Source organism: Somniosus microcephalus, chromosome 6, assembly GCF_052327205.1.
Source record: "Somniosus microcephalus isolate GS21.2 chromosome 6, FLI_Smic_1.0, whole genome shotgun sequence".
Lineage (NCBI taxonomy): Eukaryota > Metazoa > Chordata > Chondrichthyes > Squaliformes > Somniosidae > Somniosus > Somniosus microcephalus.
Genome location: NC_140992.1, coordinates 8,154,879 through 8,182,831, shown reverse-complemented (window position 1 = coordinate 8,182,831; position 27,953 = coordinate 8,154,879). Strand labels below are relative to the sequence as shown.

Genomic DNA, 27,953 nt, shown 5'->3' with positions numbered 1-27,953 from the left:
CCACCTACTGCCCTTGTCCTTCTAGGTGGCGGAGTTTCTGTGTTAATATATCCATTAAATTTGTAGAGGAAGAGATTTCATATGAACCCATTATGTGATGATACCCTAGGACCCTACAATTTAATTCCAAGACCACTGTGTACAATCTGGAGTTAGCACGTTTTTAAGATGAACTTACCTCCTTTTTCCCATCTATCCAAATAACATTCTCTTTGTTTATGTATAACCTTTTCTCAAAAGCTAGAAGTCCATCATAATGTCCAACTGTCACAACATGAGCAACACCTTCAGAATTCATCTGCCAGTTAACCAATTCATATAATGGGACTGTATCTAAGTTTAGATCGAAGTATATACTTTCTCCATTCTTAGCTGTAAAATTCACGACATACATATGATGAAGTAGCTTGAATAAAGGAGGAAAAAGAGAAAATTACTTACAAGTCATTGGTGAGGTTATAATTTGCAACGCAACTTGTTGAGTAACCTTAAATCAAAATTAGAAGCCATTTTATAACCTTCTCCCCAATCAAAACATACAAAAAGATCTTTCAGGAAATTGGAAAGCTGGATATAAATGAGTACTTTTTCAGTTTTTTAAACATAATTCAGGGTCTTTCTGCAGAGTGGAAGGTTTGTTCTGGGCGACATTGTGAGCTTGGCAGAAGATTTTGACCAACATCATAAACGCTTCTATAAAGAGCGATCAGAGGTGATCTACTCACTGTGCTTACAATGCCATTGACACACAGCAAGTAGGTGAACCCCTCCCTCCTATCTATGAATTATATCAAAGGTTTCAGCAAGGCAAAAAACAAAAATACAAATTGTTGGCAAAAGAGCCAGAGGGGAGATGAGGAGAAATGTCTTTTACACAGCGAGTTGCTATGACCTGGGATGCGCTGCCTGAAAGGCTGGTGGAAGTAGGCTCAATAGAAGCTTTGAAAAGGGAGCTGGATAAATACTTGTAAAGGAAAAGTATGCAGGGCTGTGGGGAAAGGGGTGGGACTAATTGGAGAGCTCTTTCAAAGAGCCAGCATAGGCACAATGGGCCGAATGACCTCTTTCTGTACTGTAAGATTCTATAACTCTATGAAATTCTGGAAATCAGAAATCTAAGCAGAAAATGCTGGAAATACACAGCAGGTTTGTCATTAATTGTAAGAGGAGAGAGAGATTAACCTTTCAGGTGTGGACCTTGCATCACAACTCAAAGAAACATTTTTATCCTGAACGACTTCAAGCCCATGACATCCTGTACCCATTGCTGTGCTTGTTACAGTCCTGGGTTAAATGTTACATTATACGCTGGGGGAGGGTGAGAATTGTTAGAGTCATAGAGTTATACAGCACAGAAAGAGGCCCTTCGGCTCATCGTGTCCGCGCCGGCCATCAAGCCCTGTCTATTCTAATCCCATTTTCCAGCACTTGGTCCGTAGCCTTGCATGCTATGGTGTTTCAAGTGCTCATCTAAATGCTTCTTGAATGTTGTGAGGGTTCCTGCCTCTACCACCCTTTCAGGCAGTGAGTTCCAGATTCCAACCACCCTCTGGGTGAAAAAGTTTTTCCTCAAATCTCCTCTAAACCTCCTGCCCCTTACCTTGAATCTATGCCCCCTGGTTATTGACCTCACTACTAAGGGGAAAAGTTCCTTTCTGTCTACCCTATCTATGCCCCTCATAATTATGTACACCTCAATCAGGTCCCCCCTCAGCCTTCTCTGCTCTAAGGAAAACAACCCCAGCCTGTCCAGTCTCTCTTCATAGCTGAAGCGCTCCAGCCCAGGTAACATCCTGGTGAATCTCCTCTGCACCCTCTCCAATGCAATCACATCCTTTCTATAGTGTGACGACCAGAACTGCAGACAGAATTCCAGCTGTGGTCTAACTAGCATTTTGTACAGCTCCATCATAAACTCCCTGCTCTTATATTCTATGCCTCGGCTAATGAAGGCAAGTATCCCATAAGCCTTTTTAACCACCTTATCTACCTGTCCTGCTGCCTTCGGGGATCTATGTACATGCACACCAAGATCTCTCTGATCTTCTGTCCTTCCTAGGGTCCTACCATTTATTGTGTATTCCCTTGCCTTGTTAGTCCACCCAAAATGCATCACCTCACACTTTTCAGGATTAAATTCCATTTGCCACTGTTCTGCCCATCTGACCAACCCATCTACAGTCCTGTAGCCTGAGGCTCCCCTCCTTGCTATTTACCACTCCACCAATTTTCGTGTCATCTGCGAACTTACTGATCATACCTCCTACATTCATATCTAAATCATTAATGTACACTACAAACAGCAAGGGACCCAGCACCGATCCCTGCGTTACACCACTGGACACAGGCTTCCAGTCACAAAAACAACCTTCGACCATCACCCTCTGCCTCCTGCCACTAAGCCAATTTTGTATCCAATGTGCCAAATTGCCCTGGATCCCATGGGCTCTTAGCTTCTTGACCAGTCTCCCATGTGGGAGTTTCTCAAAAGCCTTACTGAAGTCCATGTAAACCACATCCACTGCACTACCCTCATCCACACACCTAGTCACCCCCTCAAAAAATTCAATCAAATTGGTTAGATATGATCTCCCCCTGACAAAGCCATGCTATCCTTGATTAATCCTTGCCTCTCCAAGTGGAGACTATTTCTGTCCCTCAGAATTTTTTCCAATAATTTCCCTACCACTGATGTTAGGCTCACTGGCCTGTAATTCCCTGGTTTATCCCTACTACCCTTCTTGAATAACGGTACTATGTTAGCTGTCCTCCAGTCCTCTGGCACCTCCCCTGTGGCCAGAGAGGTTCTGAAAATTTGTGTCAGAGCCCCTGCAATCTCCTCCCTTGCCTCACACAGCAGCCTGGGACATCTCGTCTGGGCCTGGGGATTTATCCACTTTTAAGCCCGCTAAAACCGCTAGTACCTCCTCCCTGTCAATATTAATTTGTTCAAGTATATCACAATCCCCCTGCCTGATTTCTATGCCTGCATTGTCCTTCTCCATAGTGAACACAGATGCAAAATATTCATTTAAAACCTCACCCACATCTTCTGGTTCTACACACAGATTGCCACTTGGATCCCTAATGGGCCCTACTCTTTCCCTAGTTATCCTCTTACCTTTAATATACTTATAAAACACCTTGGGATTTTCCTTTATTTTGTCCGCCAGTGTTTTTTCATGCCCCCTCTTCGCTCTCCTAATTTCTTTTTTAAGTACCCCCCTGCACTTTCTATACTCCTCTAGGGCTTCCACTGTTTTTAGTCCTTTGTATCTGCCAAAAGCCTCCCTTTTTTTCCTAATCCATTCTTGTATATCTGTTCTGCTCGACATGTCTACCAACATCTAAAATGGATTTGTGAAGATTTGCTTTGTGGGTTGTTTCTAGTGATGACCATCCAAGGATGCATTGACATTGCAGCTACCAATCTGAGACCGGTAACTGCACCTCTAGTGCCAGGCTCGTGTCTGGGTGGAAGTGCAGCAGTTTTGCCCTTCAGAGGCTGCTGTGCGTGCCTCTCTCGCAACATACCAACATACAAGATTGACAGACAGGAGAAGACCAGCTGGTCCATCAAGCCTGCCCCACACAAGGCAGCAGCTAAAAATGTATGGGCTCGAACTTCCACCCGGTCACCCACCCCAACTTTGGCGCAAGATCGGCGGAACCCCAGAGAACCGGCACAAACGGTGATTTACACCGCTTAGCTGAGATTTCGGCTGATTTTCTGCCGAGAGAGCGGGAGAAACCCCACTGAAATTGGCGGATTACATGTTTAGAATGGGAGGGGATGATCCCTGCTCTCCATCCATTTAAAGTGCGGTTAGATTGGTTGATTGAATATGCCGGGGGTCCAACGGTTCCCCGAACCTTCTTGTAAACCAGGTGTGACACCCCACTGGATTTACACTCTTATCAGGTATTGAAGCGAAATAATGGGAAATTGCCCCCGACCAAAGATTCTCACTCCACCTATCCAAAGACAGACTCCTGATTTACAATGCCAGCTTAGCAACAACAACAGCTTGTTTTTATACAGCACCTTTAACATAGTAAAACGTCCCAAGGTGCTTCACAGGAGCAAAATTTGACATTGAGACACATAAGAAAGAAAGACTTGCATTTATATAGCATCTTTCATGACCACCGGACGTCTCAAAGCGCTTTACAGCCAATGAAGCACTTTTGGAGTGTGGTCACTGTTGTAAGGAGATATTAGGACAGGTGACCAAAAGCTTGGTCAAAGAGGTAGGTTTTAAGGAGCGTCTTAAAGGAGGAGATGGAGGCAGAGAGGCGGAGAGGTTTAGGGAGGGAATTCCAGAGCTTAGGGCTCAGGCAGCTGAAGGCACGGCCGGCAATGGTGGAACGTTTCAAATCAGGGATGGTCAAAAGGCCAGGATTGGAGGAGCGCAGAGATCTCGGAGGGGGTTGTGGGGCTGGAGGAGATTACAGAGATTGGGAGTGGTGAAGCCATGGAGGGATTTGAAAACAAGCATGGGTCAGGGTATGGGGCCAAGTCTCTTGGCACGGGTATCAAACTGGGTGTCTTAATGCAACCTATGAAGTTGCAATGTGAATCGAGAGTCAGGATCAGACCTACATTAAAACTTTAGCCTGAATCCAATGGTTTAGCATCCACATGATAGCTATGGGTATGTATACAGTCTAAAAAAAATTATGAGACAGATAACATTTTCAGAAAGGCGTGGGACCAGAATTTTCACCCGAGAAAGTGAACTTTCTAAAATATAAGCAGATTTCCAGGAAATCTGTAGAAAATTAAAACGTCCCACCTCCCAAAGGTCAAGTTGCGTATAGGTAAAGTTTGTTTTTGACAGCATGTTGTTGAGCGAGTGAGCGATTGCATACACCGCTTTGTAGACGTTGTAAGCGATCCTCAGCTGCGATGTATCAGTGTACTGATTATCAACTTCTTCCAACTTTTCATCTCCAGTGCAGAGTTTGACCTGAGCATCGCTGTCGAGCTGTCTGTGGTTCTCCGGTTTTTGCAAGAGGCATTGAAATGTGGTTTCCCAAAACTCAGCCACGAAAACATTTCCAGGGTATTTCGATGGGTGAATTCCAAGAAGAAATTCCTTTAGCCCCGGCAGTATTGCCTTCGGGACGGCGAAGCCCAGTGTCCCAGCCAGGAATCTCGCCTCTTCTTTGGGGGAGAGGTTGGGCATTGTGATCCAAGACTCGCTCCCAATCCATTGGATTCCCGTCACGTTCTGGTGAACGAGTTCTTGCAACAGGACTGCCATATCCGCCTGAGCAACAAAGGCAACGATAATCTTCGTGGTGGCTTGCTTGATGATGTCGATGAGACTGAGTAGCTTCGCTTTGGAGTCTGTCTTGTGAACGGCCTCGGAGAAAGCGATGCAAATACCGAAGCTCTCCATACTTTTGAGGATCTCGTCCATAGCCAAGGCACCGTAGGTGGAGTTGCTCCTCAGCGTCCCGATCCAATTCCATCCAAAGTATTTGACAAGCTGGGCTAAACCATCCACCTGGTGGTAGTCATTTGGAATCGTTCGAAAAAATGTAGGGAATTCGTACATGTTGTTGAGATAGTCATAAGCGGCGGAATAGCTGAACTAGGGAATTTAAAGGAAAAGTGATAGTTAGATATTCGGATTGCAAATTGGATTTTAAACCCTGACATACTTGCATGTCAAGGACAAGACAATTAGAAACACATCTAAACAATCTTCGTAAAACAAAGATGATACCATTAATTAAAACATCTCCACCGTCCACAAGGTTCAAGTCAGGAGTGTGATGGAATAGGGACCACTGGCCTGGGTGACTGCAGCCTCAACAACACTCAAGGAGCTTAACACCTCCAGGAACAGAGCAGTTTTCTGAGCAGTGCCCCTGCTACTGGACTCAATGGTTTGCAGTCGGGATGACGGTGAATCATCGACGACGAAGTCCAACACCGCCTTCAGTGTGCCAGTGCAGCCTTTGGTCGCCTGAGGAAGAGAGTGTTTGAAGACCAGGACCTCAAACCCGGCACTAAGCTCATGGTCTACAGGGCAGCAGTGATACCCGCCCTCCTGTATGCCTCAGAGACATGGACCATGTACAGCAGGCACCTCAAAGCACTGGAGAGGTACCACCAATGCTGCCTCCACAAGATCCTGCAAATCCATTGGCAGGATAGGCGCACCAATGTCAGTTTTCTTGCTCAGGCCAACATCCCCAGCATCGAAGCTCTGACCACGCTCGATCAGCTCCGATGGATGGGTCACATTGTCCACATGCCTGATACGAGACTCCCAAAACAAGCGCTCTACTCGGAGCTCCGGCAAGGCAAGAGAGCCCCAGGTGGGCAGAGGAAACGCTTCAAGGACACCCTCAAAGCCTCCTTGAAAAAGTGCAACATCCCCACCGACACCTGGGAATCCCTGGCCCAAGACCGCACAAAGTGGAGGAGAAGCATCCGGGAAGGCGCCGAACACCTCGAGTCTCTTCGCCGGGAGCAAGCGGAAGCCAAGCGCAAGGAGCGCACGTCAACCCAAGCACCCCACCCACCCGTCCCTTCAACCACTGTCTGCCCCACCTGTGACAGAGACTGTAGGTCCTGCATTGGACTAATCAGCCACCTGAGAACTCATTTTTAATGTGGAAGCAAGTCATCCTCAGTTCCGAGGGACTGCCGAAGAAGAAGAGGAATTGGCAGCGAATTGCGGTGTAAGCGGAAATCCCAAAGTTGCGGTCTGTCATTCACAGCTCCGACACAGCTGTAGCCCCCTCCCCACCCACTCCCCTCCCCCCGGCACAGAGCCGGCAATCAGTGACATCAGGGAAACTGATGAAAACTTCAGCTCTTCCGCAGTAATTACGCTGTTAAATTCCCCACTAAAAGTTAGACCCGAAGGGACTCGGGTGTAACTGGGGTTTGAACAGCGTATTGACTGCTAAACAAATGTCAAGGTCCTGGCAAACTCATTTTAATTTTGTGCAGTGTGAAATTTATCCATTTTAATAAAAATTAAAATTTTCAAGAAACTTAAAAAAAATCTATTTTTTTGACAAGTTTGTTCATCTTTATTTCATGTTTGCCTGTGCCCCATGTGAGAGCCCCAGTCTTTGTTTTGCTCTCGCTAACATTTTTGAATAGTTAGAGCTTACTCATTTCCTAGTTCGCTGTCTGTGAGAATTCTGCCCTTTGATTGGCTGCTCAGACATATTGTTGATGTCACAATAGCTCGCACTAGGGAATCCCCATTAACTTCCGTTGATTTGAATTGAACGTCGGAAAACCCAAACTTCTCGACACAGAGCTCATGAGATCTTTGTGCAGATCTGACTTCGGGGCCAGTGGCGAAGGTCTTTGCTTTGCCACTGACCGCAAATTCTAGGCCAATATCCACTCCCTCCGCCATGGCGCACCATCTACAGGATGCACTGCTGCAACTCACCAAGGTTACTTGGGCAGGAGCTCTCCCCTCTACAACCTCTACCACTGAGAGGGACAAGAGCAGCAACTTCATAGGAACACCATCACCTCCAAGTTCCCTTCTCACCCTGACTGGGACATATACCAGAATTTCTTCAAACCATAGAATTTCCAGTATTTATTAACGACTTAGATGATGGCATAGAAAGCCACATATCCAAATTTGCCGATGATACCAAGATAGGCGGCATTGTAGGCAGTGTAGATGAAAGCACAAAATTACAAAGGGATAGCGACAGATTAAGTGAATGGGCAAAACTGTGGCAAATGGATATCAATGTCGGCAAATGTGAGGTCATCCACTTTGGACCTAAAAAGTATAGAACAGGGTACTTTCTAAATGGTGAAAGGCTAAAAACAGTGGAGGTCCAAAAAGACTTGGGGGTCCAGTACATCGATCATTAAAATGTCATGAACAGATACAGAAAATAATCAAAAAGGCTAATGGAATGCTGGTCTTTATATCTAGAGGACTAGAATACAAGGGGGTAGAAGTTATGCTGTAGCTGTACAAAGCCCTGGTTAGACCACACCTGGAGCACTGTGAGCAGTTCTGGGCACCACAGCTTAGGAAGGATATATTGGCCTTGGAGGGAGTGCAGCGTAGGTTTACCAGAATGATACCCGGACTCCAAGGGTTAAATTACAAGGAGAGATTACACAAACTAGGGTTGTATTCCCTAGAATTTAGAAGGTTAAGGGGTGATCTGATCGAAGTTTTCAAGATATTAAAAGGAAGATATAGGGTAGAGAGAGAGAGAAACTATTTCCGCTGGTTGGGGATTCTAGGACTAGGGGGCATAGTCTAAAAATTAGAGCCAGACCTTTCAGGAGTGAAATTAGGAAACACTTCTACACACAAAGGGTGGTAGAAGTTTGGAACTCTCTTCCGCAAATGTTACAGAATCAGAGATTGATAGCTTTTTGTTAACCAAAGATATTAAGGGATATGGGCCAAAGGAGTTAGGTCGCAGATCAGCCATGATCTCATTGAATGGTGGAGCAGGCTTGAGGGGCTCAATGGTCTACTCCTGTTGCTATGTTCCTGCCTAACACCATTGTGGGAGCCGCAACAGCACAGGGACTGCATCGGTTCAAAGAGGAGGCCTATCACCACCTTCTGAGGGCAATAAATGTGGCCTTGTCAACATACAGTCATTAGGGGGAAAATTCAGTTGTTTGCGCCTCCCGTTAGCGCCTTAAGAGGGCGCTAATGGGGCGCAAAGCAACTAGCGCCCGGGCGCGGCGATGTTTGCGCTGGTCATGAAATTAACTAGACATTTTGCGGTGGCGCTAAACACTACCGCCACAATCTCCTGCGCCGGCAGATCGTGACGTCAGTCAAGTGTGCAACGCCCCAGACCGGATATTGAGTGGCGCCCCCTGCCTTACCACCTGCCGCTAGCAACGACAGGTTGAGGGGAGCGTTTTGCAGTCAGGAAGGGACTGGGGGAGCGCTATTTAAAGGCGACCACTTCCTGCCTTTTTTTGTTGGTGACATTTTTGCACGACGCATTCTGAGAGAGAGAGAGCGAGAGACTTCTGGAGAGATTCAACGCTGTGTGAAGGAGTTTTGGGTACTGAGCAGCACTTTGCAGGTTCATTTTGATTTGTCCTTCCTTGTATCGATTTAGAAGAGGCTGTGGGGGCTGCACTCTGAGCTCTTTCCCTGGGTCTCTCCATTGTTCTTTCCAGCAGATTTGATGTACAGGTCTCTCCAGGCCGAGATTCAAGGCTGCAATGAGCAGGGTGTGGCTGGAGAGCAAGATCGACCTTCCCCTTTAAGAACTGGCCGGCGCCAGTGTGGCTGTGTTCCATTGCTGACTGACATCACATGAGCTTCACCAGCGCTCTGAGGTAGCGCCTCGCTCCTCGGCCTTTGCGCCTTAAGAGAGGTGTGTACCACCTGATTTAGCGCTCCAATCAACTCCAGTGGTGATAAAAACCAAGTTTGCAGTTGGAGGCGATAATTAGCGCCAGGCGCTAAACTTTGCGCATGGCCGATAATCGCGCCCCAAACGGGGCGATACTGAATTTTTCCCCCATAGAGTTATACAGCACAGAAAGAGGCCCTTCAGCCCATCGTGTCCGCGCCGGCCATCAAGCCCTCTCTATTCTAATCCCATTTTCCAGCACTTGGTCCGTAGCCTTGTATGCTATGGCATTTCAAGTGCTCATCTAAATGCTTCTTGAATGTTGTGAGGGTTCCTGCCTCTACCACCCTTTCAGGCAGTGAGTTCCAGATTCCAACCACCCTCTGGGTGAAAAAGTTTTTCCTCAAATCTCCTCTAACCCTCCTACCCCTTACCAAGAACAAATTTGAAAAAAGGCCAGTTCACAAATATTTTATTGGGTACTGAGCAGCACTTTGCAGGTTCATTTTGATTTGCCCTTCCTTGTATCGATTTAGAAGAGACTGTGGGGCAGTCCAGCGCCAGCAGCGAGAGCGGTCCTGGGTGGAGACTGAGTGCGGTGACCGAGGAGTTAAAGAGCGGGGAGCGAGAGCGGCCCAGCCACACTGGCGGCAGCAGCGAGAAGTAAAAAGTAATTGAAGTGTGACATCACCAGAAAGCAGGTAAGTGATTGGTGAGTATTTCTCTCTTTCTTGCTTTTTTCCAAACTTAATTTTTGTAGTTTAAAGTTTCTAGGGTATCTGTTGTGTAGCAGGGAGTGGTAGTAAACAAGGGCCCTTGAGTATATCATTTAATTGTAGTGTAATTAGTGGTATTGATTTGATTGAATTTAATTTGAATTAATTAAAGGGTAAGTCATGGCAGCACAGCTCGGTCCCGTGGCATGCTCTTCCTGCACTATGTGGGAAATCAGGGACACTTCCTGTGTCCCTGACAACCATGTGTGCGGGAAGTGTATCCAGCTGCAGCTACTGACAGACCGCATTGCGGCGCTGGAGCTGCGAATGGATACATACTGGAGCATTCGCGATGCTGAGGACATCATGGATAGCACGTTTAGGGAGTTGGTCACACCGTAGGTAAAGGCTGCACAGGCAGGAAGGGAATGGGTGACCACCAGGCAGAATAGTAGGCGCAGGCAGGTAGTGCAGGGGTCCCCTGTGGCCATCCCCCTTTCAAACAGATATACCACTTTGGATATTGTTGAGGGAGATGGCTTATCGGGGGAAGGCAGCAGCAGCCAACTTCCTGGCACCATAGTGATAGGGGAATAAGAACATAAGAACATAAGAAATAGGAGCAGGAGTAGGCCAATCGGCCCCTCGAGCCTGCTCCACCATTCAATAAGATCATGGCTGATCTGATCCTAACCTCAAATCTTCTATCACTCTGCATCCACCCGAACCCATGTGATCTCCCGGGAGAGGCGAAAAACCAGATAAAGACCCAATGGCCAACTTGGGAGAAAAAAATCTGGGAAATTCCTCTCTGACCCATCTAGGCGATCAAAATTCTTCCAGGAGATCACTCTGTCCCTATATTTTCTACAGTACTTACCTTCTGTAAAGGCGATCTCCACCCCAGCCAGGAACAGGAATAAAACCATCTCCTGAAATCTAACACAGAATTAGAACACAGTAGGAGCAGAACCAGGCTACACGGCCCCTGGGCCCACTCCACTACCCACAGGGCCATGACCATTCCGAACCTAGACTCATGTCCAATTTCCTGCCTGCTCCCCGTAACCCTTAATTCCCTTTACTTCTAGGAAACTATCTATTTCTGTTTTAAATTTATTTAATGATGTAGCTTCCACAGCTTTCTGGGGCAGCAAATTCCACAAACCAACCACCCTCTGAGTGAAGAAGTTTCTCATCTCAGTTTTGAAAGAGCAGCCCCTTATTTTAAGATTATGCCCCCTAGTTCTAGTTTCACCCATCATTGGGAACATCCTCACCGCATCCACCCGATCAAGCCCCTTCACAATCTTATATGTTTCAATAAGATAGCCTCTCATTCTTCTGAACTCCAATGAGTAGAGTCCCAATCTACTCAACCTCTCCTCATATGACCACCCCCTCATCCCCGGGATTAACCGAGTGAACCTTCTTTGTACTGACTCGAGAGCAAGTATGTCTTTTCTTAAGTATGGACACCAAAACTGTATGCAGTATTCCAGGTGCGGTCTCACCAATCTATTGTAAGGGGAATAGATAGGCGTTTCTGCGGCCGCAAACGAGACTCCAGGATGGTATGTTGCCTCCCTGGTGCAAGGGTCAGTGATGTCTCGGAGCGGCTGCAGGGCATTCTGGAGGGGGAGGGTGAACAGCCAGTTGTCGTGGTGCATATAGGTACCAACGATATAGGTAAAAACTGGGCTGAGGTCCTAAAAGCTGAATATAGAGAGTTAGGAGGTAAGTTAAAAAATAGGACCTCAAAGGTAATTATCTCAGGATTGCTACCAGTGCCATGTGCTAGTCAGAGTAGAAATAGAAGGATATTTCAGATGAATATGTGGCTAGAGAAATGGTGCAAGGGGGAGGGATTCAAATTCCTGGGTCATTGGAACTGGTTCTGGGGAGGTGGGACCAGTACAAACTGGACGGTTTTCACCTGGGCAGGACCAGGACTGATGTCCTAGGGGGAGTGTTTGCTCGTGCTGTTGGGGAGGGTTTAACCTAAAATGGCAGGGGTTTGGGAACCTGTGCAGCGAGACAGAGGAAAGGGAAACAAGGATAGAAACAAAAGACAGGAAGGAGAAAAGCAAAAGCGGAAAGCAGAGAAATGAAGGGTGTGAATCAAACCGGGCCACAGCAAACAATAATTCTAAAAGGACTAAGAGTGTTAAAAAATCAAGCCTGAAGGCTTTGTGTCTTAATGCGAGGAGCATTTGTAATAAGGTGGATGAATTAGCTGCACAAATAGATGTAAATGGATATGATATAATTGGGATTACGGAAACATGGCTCCAGGGTGACCAAGACTGGGAATTCAACATCCAGGGGTATTCAATATTCAGGAAGGACAGGAAGAAAGTAAAAGGAGGTGGGGTAGCATTGCTGGTTAAAGAGGAGATTAACACAATAGTAAGGAAGGATATTAGCTCTGATGATGTGGAATCTGTATGGGCAGAGCTGAGGAATACCATGAGGCAGAAAACGTTTGTGGGAGTTCTATACAGACCCCCAAACAGTAATGCTGAGGTTGGGAATGGCATTAAATGGGAAATTAGAGACGTGTGCACAGCAGTTATCATGGGTGACTTTAATCTACATATAGATTGGGCTAACCAAATTAGTAACAATACTGTAGAGGAGGAATTCCTAGATTGTATAGGTAAAGTAATAAAAAGGGCAAAAGCAGGAACTAAGTGTCACAAAACATATTTGAAAGTTCTCTATCTGAATGCACGTAGCATTCGTAACAAAATAGACGAGTTAATGGCACAAATAACTACATATGGGTATGATCTTGTGGCCATTACAGAAACATGGCTGCAGGGTGACAATGCCTGGGAATTAAACATACCAGGTTATTTAATGATCAGGAAGGACGGGCAGGAAGGAAGGGGAGGTGGGGTGGCTATGTTAATAAAGGAAGGAATCACTGTAATACAGAGAAATGACATTGGGTCAAAAGATCAGGATAATGAAACAGTTTGGGTGGAGGTAAGGAATAATAAGGGGAAAAAAACACTAGTGGGCGTAGTCTATAGGCCTCCGAACAGTGGCAACTCTGTTGGACGGAGTATCAATCAGGAAATAGTTGAGGCTTGTAATAAGGGAACATCTATAATTATGGGGGATTTTAACTATCATATTAATTGGACAAATCAAATTGGGCAGGGCTGCCTTGAGGATGAGTTCATTGAGTGTATTAGGGATGGGTTTCTTGAGCAGTATGTAACTGAACCGACCAGGGGGCAAGCAACCTTAGATCTAGTCCTGTGTAACGAGACAGGATTAATTAAAAATGTCCTAGTAAAGGATCCCCTTGGAATGAGTGACCATAACATGGTTGAATTCCATATTCAATTAGAGGGTGAAAAGGTTGGATCTCAAACAAGCATGCTAAGCTTGAATAAAGGAGACTATGAAGGTATGAGAGTGGAATTGAGTAGAGTGGATTGGGAAAATAGATTAAAGGGTGAGACGACACACGATCAGCGGTGTACATTTAAGGAGTTATTTTACAACTTCCAAAAAATAAATATTCCACTGAGAAGAAAAGGGTGTAAAAGAAAAGACAGCCATCCGTGGCTAAGTAAAGAAATTAAGGATAGTATTCGACTAAAAACAAGGGCATATAAGGTAGCCAAATCTAGTGGGAGGATAGAGGATTGGGAAAACTTTAAAAGACAGCAAAAAATAACAAAAAGATTGATTAAGAAAGGGAAGATAGATTATGAAAGTAAATTTGCAAAAAATATAAAAACAGATAGTAAGAGTTTTTATAGTTATATAAAAAGAAAAAGGGTGGCTAAAGTAAATGTTGGTCCCTTAGAGGATGAGACCAGGAAATTAATGGTGGGAAATATGGAGATGGCAAAAACACTGAATGAATATTTTATATCAGTCTTTACAGTAGAAGACACTAAGAATATCCCAACACTGGACAAACAGGGGGCTAAAGGGGGGGGGGGGAGGAGCTAAACACGATCAAAATCACTAAGGAAGTGGTACTCGGTAAAATAATGGGACTCAAGGCGAATAAATCACCTGGACCTGATGGCTTACATCCTAGGGTCTTGAGGGAAGTGGCGGTAGGGATTGTGGATGCATTGGTAATAATTTTCCAAAACTCCCTGGACTCGGCAAAGGTCCCGGCAGACTGGAAAACTGCTAATGTAACACCCTTATTTAAAAAGGGCAGTAGACAGAAGGCTGGAAACTATAGACCGGTTAACCTAACAACTGTGGTAGGTAAAATTTTGGAGTCCATTATTGAGGAGACAGTAACAGGACATTTGGATAATCATAATTTAATAGGACAAAGTCAGCATGGTTTTATGAAGGGGAAGTCATGTTTGACAAATTTGCTGGAGTTCTGTGAGGAAGTAACATATAGGGTGGATAAAGGGGAACCAGTGGATGTAGTGTATTTAGACTTCCAAAAGACATTTGACAAGGTGCCACACAAAAGATTATTGCTTAAGATAAAAAATCACGGGATTGGTGATAATATTCTGGCATGGATAGAGGATTGGCTATCTAACAGAAGGCAGAGAGTTGGGATAAATGGTTCATTCTCAGACTGGCAATCAGTAACTAGTGGTGTTCCGCAGGGGTCAGTGCTGGGTCCCCAACTCTTTACAATCTATATTAACGATTTGGAGGAGGGGACCGAGTGTAACATATCAAAGTTTGCAGATGATACTAAGATGGGAGGGAAAGTAGTGAGTGAGGAGGACATAAAAAACCTGCAAGGGGACATAGACAGGCTAAGTAAGTGGGCAGAGATTTGGCAGATGAAATACAATACTGGAAAGTGTGAGGTTATGCACTTTGGCAGGAAAAATCATAGAGCAAGTTATTATCTTAATGGCAAGAAACTGGAAGGTACTGAAGTACAAAGGGATCTGGGGGTCCTGGTGCACGAAAGTCAAAAGGTTAGTATGTAGGTGCAGCAAGTGATTAAGAAGGCCAATGGAATGTTGGCTTTCATTGCTAGAGGGATAGAATATAAAAATAGGGAGGTATTGCTTCAGTTGTACAAGGTATTGGTGAGACCGCACCTGGAATACTGCATACAGTATTGGTGTCCATACTTAAGAAAAGACATACTTGCTCTCGAGTCAGTACAAAGAAGGTTCACTCGGTTAATCCCGGGGATGAGGGGATGGACATATGAGGAGAGGTTGAGTAGATTGGGACTCTACTCATTGGAGTTCAGAAGAATGAGAGGCGATCTTATTGAAACATATAAGATTGTGAAGGGGTTGGATCGGGTGGATGCGGGGAGGATGTTCCCGATGATGGGTGAAACTAGAACTCGGGGGCATAGTCTTAGAATAAGGGGCTGCTCTTTCAAAACTGAGATGAGGAGGAACTACTTCACTCAGAGGGTGGTAGGTCCATGGAATATGCTGTCCCAAAAAGCTGTAGAAGCTACATCATTACATAAATTTAAAACAGGAATAGACAGTTTCCTAGAAGTAAAGGGAATTAAGGGTTACGGGGAGCGGGCAGGGATTTGGACATGAGTCTAGGTTCGGATCGGTCATGGCCCTGTGGGTAGCGGAGCGGGCCCAGGGGCCGTGTAGCCTGATCCTGCTCCTATTTCGTGTGTCTAATTCTGTTAGATTCAGGAGATGGTTCTGTGATAGTGGATTGGCGGTTAGGATCAGATCAGCCATGATCTTATTGAAAGGCAGAGCAGGCTCGAGGGGCCGATTGGCCTACTCCTGCTCCTATTTCTTATGTTCTTATGTTCTTATGGTTTCCTGGACCAATATGTCGAGGAACCAACTAGAGATCAGGTCATCTTAGACTGGGTATTATGTAATGAGAAAGGATTAATTAGCAATCTTGTTGTGCAAGGCCCCTTGGGGAGGAGCGATCATAATATAATAGAATTCTTCATTAAAACGGAGAGTGAAGTAGTTGACTCAGAGACGAGGGTGCTGAATTTAAATAAAGGAAACTATGATGGTATGAGGCACGAGTTGGCTAGGATGGATTGGGGAACGTTACTTAAAGGGTTGACGGTGGATAGGCAATGGCAAACATTTAAAGATCGCATGGATGAACTATAGAATTTGTTCATCCCTGTTTGGCATAAAAATAAAACAAAAAAGGTGACTCAACCGTGGCTAACAAGGGAAATTAGGGATAGCATAAGATCCAAGGAGAGGACATATAATTTGGCCAGAAAAAGCAGCAAACCTCAGGATTGGGAGCAGTTAGGATTCAACAAAGGAGGACAAAGGGATTAATTAAGAGGGGGAAAATAGATTATGAGAGTAAGCTTTCAGGGAACATAAAAACTGACTGTAAAAGCTTCTATAGATATGTGAAGAGAAAAAGATTGGTGAAGTCAAGCGTAGGTCCCTTGCAGTCAGAATCAGGGGAATTTATAATAGGGAACAAAGAAATGGCAGACCAATTAAATACATACTTTGGTTCTGTCTTCACAAAGGAGGACACAAATAACCTCCCAGAGATGTCGGGAACATAGGGTCTAATGAGAGGGAGGAATTGAATGAAATCAGTATTTGTAGGGAAATAGTGTTAGGGAAATTGATGGGATTGAAGGCCGATAAATCCCCAGGGCCTGATAATTTACATCCTAGGGTACTTAAGGAAGTGGCCCTAGAAATAGTAGATGCATTGCTGGTCATCTTCCAAAATTCTATAGACTCTGGAACAGTTCCCATGGATTGGAGGATAGCTAATGTAACCCCACTATTTTAAAAAGGTGGTAGAGAAAAAACGGGGAATTATAGACCGGGACGCCTGACATCGGTAGTGGGGAAAATGCTAGAGTCCATTATAAAAGATGTAATAGCAGAGCACTTGGAAAACAGTGACAGGGTCGGACAAAGTCAACATGGAATTACAAAAGGTAAATGATGCTTGACTAATCTACTGGAATTTTTTGAGGATGTAACTGGTAGAATAGATAAGGAAGAACCAGTGGATGTGGTGTATTTGGACTTTCAGAAGGCTTTCGATGAGGTCCCGCATAAGAGATTAGCATGTAAAGTTAAAGCACAAGGGATTGGGGATAAGGTACTGTCTTGGATAGAGAACTGGTTGGCAGACAGGAAGCAAAGAGTTGGAATAAACTGGTCTTTTTCCGAGTGGCAGGCAGTGACTAGTGGGGTACCGCAGGGATCGGTGCTAGGACCCCAGCTATTCACAATATATATAAATGATCTAGACGAGGGAACTAGATGTAATATCTCCAAGTTTGCAGATGACACAAAGCTGGGTGGGCGTGTCTGCTGTGAGGAGGATGCAGAGAAACTCCAGTACAATTTGGACAGGTTGTGTGACAAATGCAGTAAATTGTGGATAAATGCGAGGTTATCCACTTCGGTGGCAAAACAGGAAGACAGATTATTATGTGAATGGCAATAGATTGGGAAAAGCGGAAGTGCAACGAGACCGGGGTGTCCTTGTGCACCAGTCGATGAAGATAAGCATGCAGGTGCAGCAGGCGGTTAAGAAGGCAAATGGTATTTTGGCCTTCATAGTGAGAGGATTTGAGTACAGGAGCAAGGATGTCTTGCTGCAGTTGTACAGGGCCTTGGTGAGACCACACCTTGAGTATTGTGTGCAGTTTTGGTCACCTTATCTGAGGAAGGATGTTCTTGCCATGGAGAGAGTGCAGCGAAGATTCACCAGACTGATACCTGGGATGGCAGGAATGACGTATGAGGAGAGATTGGGCCAATTGGGCATATATTCGCTAGAGTTTAGAAGAATGAGAGGGGATCTCATTGAAACTTTTAAAATTCTAACAAGACTAGACAGACTAGATGCAGGAAGGATGTTCCCGATGGTCGGGGAGTCCAGAACCAGGGGTCACAGTCTAAGGTTAAGGGGTAAGCCATTTAGGACTGAAATGAGGAGGAATTTCTTCACCCAGAGAGTGGTGAACCTGTGGAATTCTCTGCCACACAGGGCAGTTGAGGCCAATTCATTAAATATATTCAAGAAGGAGTTAGATATATTTCTTGAGGCTAAAGGGATCAAGGGATATGGGGAGAAGGCAGGGACAGGGTACTGAATTTGGATGATCAGCCATGATTTCATTAAATGGTGGAGCAGGCTCGAGGGGCCGAATGGCCTACTCCTGCTCCTATCTTCTATGTTTCTATGTAACCTTTGCAAATCTATAAATGGCATTCTACTTAATTTCCAAATGTAACGCTTATTCTTGACTATTTCAGCTCTCAGAATGCCCATGTACCTGTGTCAGTAAAAAATAACATGGGGTGACCTCCCGTGAATTGGGGAGGAATAAGAGACTTTTTCGGGAGACTTTCAAAAATTCCACCACAGGTGTAGGAAACATCCCTCGATATTTTATATGGTTGCTGAAGGTTTCATCTGCTGCCTAGCTATATAGCTGCTCCGTATGTGAAAGAGAACATTTAGGATTTTGCAAGTGATAAAAAAGCATTTAAGATATCAGAGCAATTCTTTCTTTCATTCCTCCCTCACTGTGGTGACAACGGGCCTGAACTTGCGATCGGAGACTTCCGATCATCAAAAAATCTACACATTTACCTGGTGGTCCGGGAGATACGGAGGCTTGCGATCCTGGGCCTCTCCTGGTAGAAATGTGTAGAGGCCGAGGTATCCGAGGCGGGTGCACGCAGTTCACAAGCGCCCCTGGGATCAGGTGGGCCGCCCAACCAATGAAAGAAGGGAATTCCCATTCATACTTATGCGAGTTCCGTACATACAGAACTGTAACAAGTGTGAATGGGGATGACTTAAAAAATATGAAAACACATGAAATAAATAATAAAAACAATTACATATATAAAATTAACTAAAATGGTATTTAATTATATATTTTTTTAACAATGTAATTTTTTGAAATTTTTAAAAATATGTTTTAACAGGGCAAAACATAACCTTACCTTTTTGGACAGGGTTTTTAATGTATAAGTGAGTGATAAAATTTAATTTTTCTATTTTTTAAACTCTTATGCTGGTAAAAGCAGGCCTTATGCCTGTTTTTACCAGGCATAAGAATTCCACGGTCTTTCAGCGGGCGGAAGTTGGGCAAATAGCTCAACTCTCCGCCCGCAGAGGCCCGTCTCCTGGGGACGCGAGTTTCAGGTTTCAGCGCGTGCGTTTCGCATGCCTAAACCCGGCACTTGCGCGGCCCCTACGGGCACATGTGTACCTCGTACGCACCCACGGGGGTCGTAAAATACGGCCCATGATCTCTTAGAAACTTAGCGCCAGAGCTTCAAAATGCCGACTTTTAGTTGTCTTTATTGAAAGTCTTTTAATAACGTTACTTATAGCAGAAGATTCTGACACAAAGGTACAGATGGGGTATCTGTCTTTACCATCACCTCCGTCGCCTCCAGTCCAGATCCAAGGTCATCCCATCCTCTGTTGTCGAATTACAGTATGCAGACGACGCTTGTGTCTGCGCTCACTCGGAGGTCGAACTCCAAGCCATCGTCAACACCTTCACTGAAGCGTATGAGAGCATGGGCCTTACACTAAACATCCATAAGACAAAGGTCCTCTACCAACCTGCCCCCGCCACACTGTACTGCCCCCTGATTATCAAAATCCACGACAAGGCCTTGGACAGCGTGGAGCACTTTCCATACCTCGGGAACGTACTGTCAACAAGGTCAGACGTCGATGACGAAGTCCAACACCGCCTTCAGTGTGCCAGTGCAGCCTTCGGTCACCTGAGGAAGAGAGTGTTGTAGACCAGGACCTCAAACCCGGCACTAAGCTCATGGTCTACAGAGCAGCAGTGATACCCGCCCTGCTGTATGCCTCAGAGACATGGACCATGTACAGCAGGCACCTCAAAGCACTGGAGAGGTACCACCAACGCTGCCTCCACAAGATCCTGCAAATCCATTGGCAGGATAGATGCACCAACGTCAGTGTTCTCGCTCAGGCCAACATCCCCAGCATTGAAGCTTTGACCACACTCAATCAGCTCCGATGGATGGGCCACACCGGCCGCATGCCTGATACGAGACTCCCAAAGCAAGCAATCTACTCGGAGCACCGACACGGCAAGAGGTCCCCAGGTGGGCAGCGGAAACGCTTCGAGGACACCCTCAAAGCCTCCTTGAAAGAGTGTAACATCCCCACCGACACCTGGGAATCCCTGGCCCAAGACTGCACAAAATGGAGGAGAAGCATCTGGGAAGGCGCCGAACACCTCGAGTCTCTTCACCGGGAGCAAGCAGAAGCCAAGCGCAAACAGCGGAAGGAGCGCACGTAAACCGAAGAACCCCACCCACCCGCCCCTTCAACCACCGCCTGCCCTACCTGTGACGGAGACTGTAGGTCCCGCATTGGACTCATCAGTCACCTGAGAACTCATTTCTAGTGTGGAAGCAAGTTATCCTCGGTTCCGAGGGACTGCCTAAGAAGAGATCCACAAATCAGAGTTTGATTGACACCTTTCGTTTACTGTGTACAGTTTTGATCTCCTCACCTAAGGAAGAATATACTTGCCTTAGAGGCGGTGCAACAAAGGTTCACTAGATTGATTCCTGGGATGAGAGGGTTGTCCTATGATTCACAAGAACATAAGAAATAGGGGCAGCCGTCGGCCATTCGGCCCTTCAAGCCTGCTCCGCCATTCAATAAGATCATGGCTGATCTTCTACCTCAACTCCACCTTCTGCACTATCCCTATATCCCGTAATTCCCTTAGTTTCCAAAAATTTATCGACCTTTGTCTTGAATATACTCAATGACTGAGCATCCACAGCTCTCTAGGGTAGAGAATTCCAAAGTTTACAACCCTTTTGAGTGAAGAGGTTTCTCCTCATCTCAGCCCTAAATGGCCGACCCCTTATTCTGTGACTGTGACCCCGTGTTCTAGATTCCCCAGCCAGGAGAAACATTTTCCCAGCATTAACCCTGTTGAGCCCCTTAAGAATTTTATGTGTTTTAATTAGATCACCTCTCATTCTTCGAAACTCTAGTGAATATAGGCTTAGTCTACTCAATATCTCCTCATAGGGCAACCCCCTTATCGCAGGAACCAGTCTAGTGAACCTTTGCTGCACTCCCTCTAAGGCAAGTATATCCTTCCTTAGGTAAGGATACCAGAATTGTACACAGTACTCCAGGTGTGGTCTCACCAATGCCCTGTATAATTGTAATAAGGCTTCTTTACTCTTATACACTAATCCCTTTGTAACAAAAGCTAACATACCATTTGCTTTCCTAATTGCTTGCTGTACCTGCATGTTAACTTTCTGTGATTCATGTACAAGGACACCCAGGTCCCTCTGAGTGCAAATATTTCCCAGTCTCTCACCATTCAAAAAATATTTGCTTTTTTGGTTGTCCTACCAAAGTGGATAACTTAACAGTTCCCCACATTGTATTCCATTTGCCATGTTCTTGCCCACTCAATCAACCTGTCTATATCTCTCTGTAGCCTCTTTGCATCCTCCTCACAGCTCACTTTCCCACCTAACTTTGTATCAGCAGCAAATTTGGATACGTAACACTCAGTCCCTTCATCTAAGTCATTAATATAGATTGTAAATAGCTGAGGCCCAAGCACAGATCCTTGCGGTACCCGCTATGTACAGCCTGCCAACCCGAAAAAGTCCCGTTTATTCCTACTCTTTGTTTTCTGTCCATTAACCAATCCTCAATCCATGCTAATATATTACCCCCAATACCATGAGTCCTCATTTTCTGTAATAACCTCTTGTGTGGCACCTTATCGAATGCTTTTTGAAAATCCAAATACACCACATCCACTGTTTCCCCGTTATCCATCCGACTAGTTACAACTTCAAAAAAATTTAACAGGTTTGTCAAACACGATTTCCCTCTCATAAAACCATGTTGACTGCAGCTGCCTAGTCATATTGTGATTTTCTAAGTGCCCTGTTACCACGTCTTTAATAATAGATTCTAGCATTTTGCCTACTACTGACGTCAGGCTAACGGGCCCATAGTTCCCCGTTTTTTCTCTTCCTCCTTTCTTAAATAGCGGGGTTATGTTTGCTACCTTCCAATCCTTGAGCACTGTTCTAGAATCTAGGGAATTCTGGAAGATTAATCCCAGTGCATCCACTATCTCTGCAGCGACCTCTTGTAAAACCCTAGGATGCAGGTCGTCAGGTCCAGGGGATTTGTCACCACTGAGTCTCATCAATTTCTCCAGCACTATGTCTCTACTTTCTTTAAGTTTCTCATTCTCTCTAGACCCTTGGTTCCCCATTATTTCTGGAATGTTTTTTGTGTCTTCTACCGTGAAGACAGATACAAAGTATATAGAAACATAGAAAAATAGGAGCAGGAGTCGGCCATTCGGCCCTTCGAGCCTGCTCCGCCATTCAATATGGTCATAGCTGATCCTCTATCTCAATACCATATTCCCGCTCTCTCCCCATACCCCTTGATGCCTTTTGTGTCTAGAAATCTATCTCTCCTTCTTAAATATATTCAGTGACTTGGCCTCCACAGCCTTCTGTGGTAGAGAATTCCACAGGTTCACCACCCTCTGAGTGAAGACATTTCTCTTCATCTCAGTCCTAAATGTCCTACCCCATATCCTGAGACTGTGACCCCTCATTCTAGACCCCCCAGCCAGGGGAAACTTCCTCCCTGCATCCAGTCTGTCTAGCCCTGTCAGAATTTTATACGTTTCAATGAGATCCCCTCTCATTCTTCTAAACTCTAGTGAATACAGGCCTAGTCGACCCAATCTCTCCTCATACAACAGTCCTGCCATCCCAGGAATCAATCTGGTGAACCTTCGCTGCACTCCCTCTATGGCAAGTATATCCTTTCTTAGATAAGGAGACCAAAACTGCACACAGTACTCCAGGTGTGGTCTCACCAAGGCCCTGTATAACTGTAGTAAGACATCCTTGCTCCTGTACTCAAATCCTCTTGCAATGAAGGCCAACATACCATTTGCCTTCCTAATTGCTTGCTGCACCTGCATGTTTGCTTTCAGTGACTGGTGTACAAGGACACCCAGGTCCCTTTGTACATCAACATTTCCCAATCTATCTCCATTTAAATAATACTCTGCCTTTCTGTTTTTCCTACCGAAGTGGATAACTTCACATTTATCCATATTCTACTGTTTTGTTTAATGTTTCTGCCATTTCCTTATTGCCCATCATAATTTCTCCTGTCTCTGTCTCTAATGGGCCCACATTTACTTCCACTAATCTCATCCTATTTACATACCTATAGAAACATTTGCAATCTGTTTTTATGTCTCTTGCTAATTAACTCTCATATTCTTTTTTCTCTTTCCTTATCAATTTCTTGATCCTCCTTTGCTGAATTCTAAAATCCTCTCAATCCTCAGGCTTATTATTCTTTTTGGCAACATTATAAGCCTCTTCCTTTGATCTAATACTATCTTTAACTTCTCTTGTTAGCCACGGTTGGACTACGTTTCCTGTGGGGTTTTTGTGCCTTAAAGAATATATATTTGTTGTAAATTATGTATTAATTCTTTAAATGCTAGCCATTGCTTCTCTACCATCATACCTTTTAATATAGTTTCCCAATCGCCCCTCATACCTACGTAGTTGGCTTTGTTTAGAATGAAAACCCTGGTTTTGGATTTAACTAAATCACTTTCAAACTCAATATAAAATTCTATCATATTATGGCCACTCTTCCCAAAAGGCTCCTTTACTACAAGGTTATTAATTAACCCTTTCTCAATGCACAATATTAGATCTAAAATAACCTGTTACCTAGTTGGTTTCCTCAACATACTGATCTAGAAAACTATCTTGTTTACATTCCATGAATTCGCCCTCCACACTATTACTGCAAATTTGGTTTGCCCAGTCTATATGTAGATTAAAGTCCCCCATGATTACTGTATTAACCTTGTTACATGTACCTTTAATTTCCTGATTTATACTCTGCCCTACATTACAACTACTGTTTGGGGTCCTATAAACAACTCCCACCAATGTTTTCTGCCCCTTGCTGTTTCTTAGCTCCACCCAAACTGATTCTACTTCTTGATTTTCGGAGCTAAGATCCTTTCTCTCTGCTGTCTTTATCCCATCCTTTATTATCAGGGCTACCCCTCCTCCTTTTCCATTTTGCCTATCTCTTCTAAAAGTTAAGTATCCTGGAATATTTAGTTCCCAACCTTGGCCACTTTGCAACCACGTCTCCGTAATGGCTATTAGATCAAACCTATTAATTTCTATCTGCGCTATTAATTTATCTATTTAGTTGCGAATGCTTCGCACATTCAGATATCGTGCCTTTAGCTTTGACTTATTTCTATTTTTCCCTGATGTCACCTTAGTCACTGATGCCCTATGACCTTTGTTACTCTCTCTGTCCCTTCCTGACCCACCCTGATTATTTGTACCCAAAACTCTGCTCTGCTCTAGAGCCTTGACATTTCTTTCACTTTACTCTTTCCTGAATCCTCCCACCCATTCTCTGGCATTTAGAGGAATGAGAAGTGATCTCATTGAAACATATAAAATTCTTAGAGAGCTTGACAGGGTAGATGCTGAGAGGATGTTTCCCCCTGGCTGGAGAGTCTAGAACCAGGGGTCACAGTCTCAGGGTAAGGGGTCGGCCATTTAGGACTGAGATGAGGAGAAATTTCTTCACTCAGAGGGTGGTGAATCTTTGGAATTCTCTACCCCAGAGGGCTGTGGAGGCTCAGTCGTTGAGTATATTCAAGGCAGAGATCGATAGATTTTTGGATATTAAGGGAATCAAGCGATATGGAGATCGGGCGGGAAAGTGGAGTTGAGGTCGATGATCAGCCGTGATCTTATTGAATGGCGGAGCCAGCTCGAGGGGCCGAATGGCCGACTCCTGCTCCTATTTCTTATGTTCTTATTACCTTCATGGGGTTTGATCAAATTGAAACTGTGTGAGGTTTAGGTGGAAGCATTTCATCTATTTTGAATGTTATTAACTCCTCTGGACAATATATAAAGAGAGCATATGATGATCTAAAGATAAATCATAGGAACAGGAGGAGGTCATTCAGCCCCTCAAGCTTCTTCCTGCATTCAATTAGACCAGGGTTGATCTGTGTCTTAACGCCATCCACCCGCCTTTGTTCCACAGTCTGAATACCCTTGCCTAACAAAAATCTATCTATCTCAGTTTTAAATTTTCAATTGACCCCCAGCCTCCACCCCCTCCAGCCTCCACCGCTTTTTGGGGTAAAGAGTTCCAGATTTCCACCACCCTTTGTGTGAAAATCAATATTTAAAAAACGTATCACTTTTAAGATAAGCATAGCAAAACATAACTGTACCGTGTACAGTTCTGGTTGCTATATTATGAAAAGGACGTAGAGGCACTGGAGAGGGTGCAGAGAAGATTTACAAGGATGATACCTGAACTGTGAGGGGATACCGAGCAGGAAAGGATGAACAGGCTGGGTCTCTTTTCTCTTGAAAAGAGAAGGCTGAGGGGTGACCTAATAGAGGTCTTTAAAATCATGAAAGGTTTTGATAGAGTGGATACAGAGAGAGTGTTTCCACTTGTGGGGAGGATCAAAGCTAGAGACCATCAATATAAGATAGTCACCAAGAAATCAAATAGGATTCAGGAGAAACTTCTTTACCCAGAGAGTGGTGAGAATGTGGAACTCGCTACCACAGGGAGTGGTTGAAGCAAATAGTATCGATGTATTTAAGGGGCGGTTAGATAAGCACATGAGGGAGAAGGGAATGGAGGGTTACGCTGATAGAGTTAAATGAGAAAAGACGGGAGGAGGCTCGATTGGAGCATAAATACCGGCATGGACTGGTTGGGCCGAATGGCCTGTTTCTGTGCTGCATATTCTATGTAATTCTATGTAAAACGCACCCATCTACGCAAGGAGCAGGTCCATGTATCATGCATTTATATAGTGAATTGGGTTGACTCCTGTTTGGAATTGTATTTGGAAGCATACCGACTTTGAAATCCAGCACCAGCCTACAGTATACAGGAACACCGTTTCTGACCTGGATACCGCCAGTGTACAGGGGGAAGGTGCTGAGACTAAGTCCTACCATTGTGACATTGAAGGGGGTAATGACTCTCGCCACTGCCACCGATTGCATGGACTCGGCATCTGTAACTATAGCCGGGATGTTCGAGGTTGTTTTGCACTTCGGGTCAGCAAGGGTGTCCTCCTGTCCGCTGATGAGCAGGGTGGTGACTTTGGTCGACATGGCCGGGTCCCCGCAGCCGTCGTGAATCTGGTAGCCCAGTGTAATATTGGGCAGCAGGATCTGCTTCCGGTTTATTTCCTCGATGGTGTAGATCATGGTCTGAGCAAACTGAAACTGCGTGAAATCAAAACTGTTGGACAAACAGACAAGTTTAGATGGTTAGCGCTCCCCCTTGTTAATCGACTCCAGTTTGTTTCCACGGACGCAGTCTTGAGTTGGAGGAGTGAAGCTGGGAGCCCAACCTACTGGGGGAGCGACGCAGTACACGTGTCTTACCACTACTTGCACTGATTATATTCTGGAGGAGGGAGGGGCGATAAGACTTTCCGCGGTGTAGCGACATGGTAAACTGGCCATGATGGCTTGTTGTGCTTCCCAGAAGTTTACGGCACAGAAGGAAGCCATTCGGCCCATCGTGCCTGTGCTTGTTTGCGATTTCGCTAGTTAGCGATCAAAGCGATTCGTCATCAACCCATTTAGAATTTCGCTACCCTGCGGCCACGATAACTCTGCCCCGCTTGCCTTATTCTAAACCCGGCGACGTGGGCCGCAGCCATCTCTGATTTTCAAGGAATGAATAGAAATGGACTGAAAATAAGAGAGATTTCCCTTTCAACGATGTACTTGGCTCAATAGAGGAAGCAATAACCGAGTCTGGATTGTCCTGACCTGCAGTTACAATCAGGGCAAGAACTGACTGGTCCCATTGGTAAAGGCATTCGGCATCCACTTGGTTAAGACTTGGCTGGAGATAAGGACCTACACATAATGAGTATCTTCCTGCACAGAGCGACCATCTTTCCTCCTCTCCCATCAGGCTACCCTACAATTTCACTTGTCAATAAGGAATTCCTTATTAGCTACAATGGAATTGGGATATTCTGATTTTAGTCAAAGGTAAAACCACAGGTGCCGGAATCCCAGTGAGAATAGGACAGAGACCCCCCAGCCGAAACCTTCTGGCAGCCGCTGGAAATATCCTTTATTTTGAAACTGGCCAAAGTGTTTGGCTCTGCGTCAACAGATCCGCTGCCAAGGAAATTGGCAGAGCCCCTCGCCGCATGCAGCGGGGGGTTCAGTTCTAACTGGTTGCCCACGGGCGGGCACGCAAAGCAGGCGGAATCGCATTTGCCGCCCGTTACAGGACACGCCCGATATTCCGTTCGATTTGCAGTCAATGGAACTGAATATGGGGCGGAGCGCATAACAGGCGACGGATGCGACACCGCCTGGTTTTGCGTTCCCGCCCATGTGTAATTTCACGCCGACATTGTGGTGGGTCAGATCCTGGTCCGGTAATTGATGTTAATCACCTGAATCCATGGACTTTGAGTGAACACATGGCCCTTTATGCGAGGGAGATGCACAAGGCGTTCTGGAAGGTGTAATATGCAGCTGTTATCTTCAATACTAAAACCCAAGGACTAGACTTCAGCTCAACAGCAGTTGTACAGCGATGATCTACGAGTTTATACATTCTCGTCCATCCCAAGCTCCCAACAGTTATTGGATCTTAGTCAAAACACTTTTGATGTACAACTGCTAAATTTGGTTCAAGACGCAATTCTTCAACCCCAGTAGTCTTCATACTTAACACACTAAGCAAACAAGATCGCTTTTATTCGTTTCCTATTTGGAAAGACAGACTGACCTTTTACACTCCGGGGGGCCTGGCGGGGATCTGAAGTCGAGAAATTGCCTC

The 27,953-nt window shown here is 45.1% G+C and overlaps 1 protein-coding gene across 1 annotated transcript in view; it reads right to left on the bottom strand.

The window, feature by feature from the left end:
* LOC147115431 (extracellular calcium-sensing receptor-like) overlaps positions 1 to 26,364 on the bottom strand; it is a 31,609-nt gene extending 5,245 nt beyond the window's left edge. The window contains exons 1-3 of the mRNA XM_085989420.1: positions 26,090 to 26,364; positions 4,797 to 5,600; positions 179 to 406 (exon numbers count right to left, since the gene is read on the bottom strand). Of these exons, the coding sequence (XP_085845546.1) occupies positions 179 to 406; positions 4,797 to 5,600; positions 26,090 to 26,347 (1,290 nt within the window). The 5' untranslated portion in view covers positions 26,348 to 26,364. The remainder of the gene's footprint in view (positions 1 to 178; positions 407 to 4,796; positions 5,601 to 26,089) is intronic.
* Between the last annotated feature and the right edge of the window lie 1,589 nt (positions 26,365 to 27,953).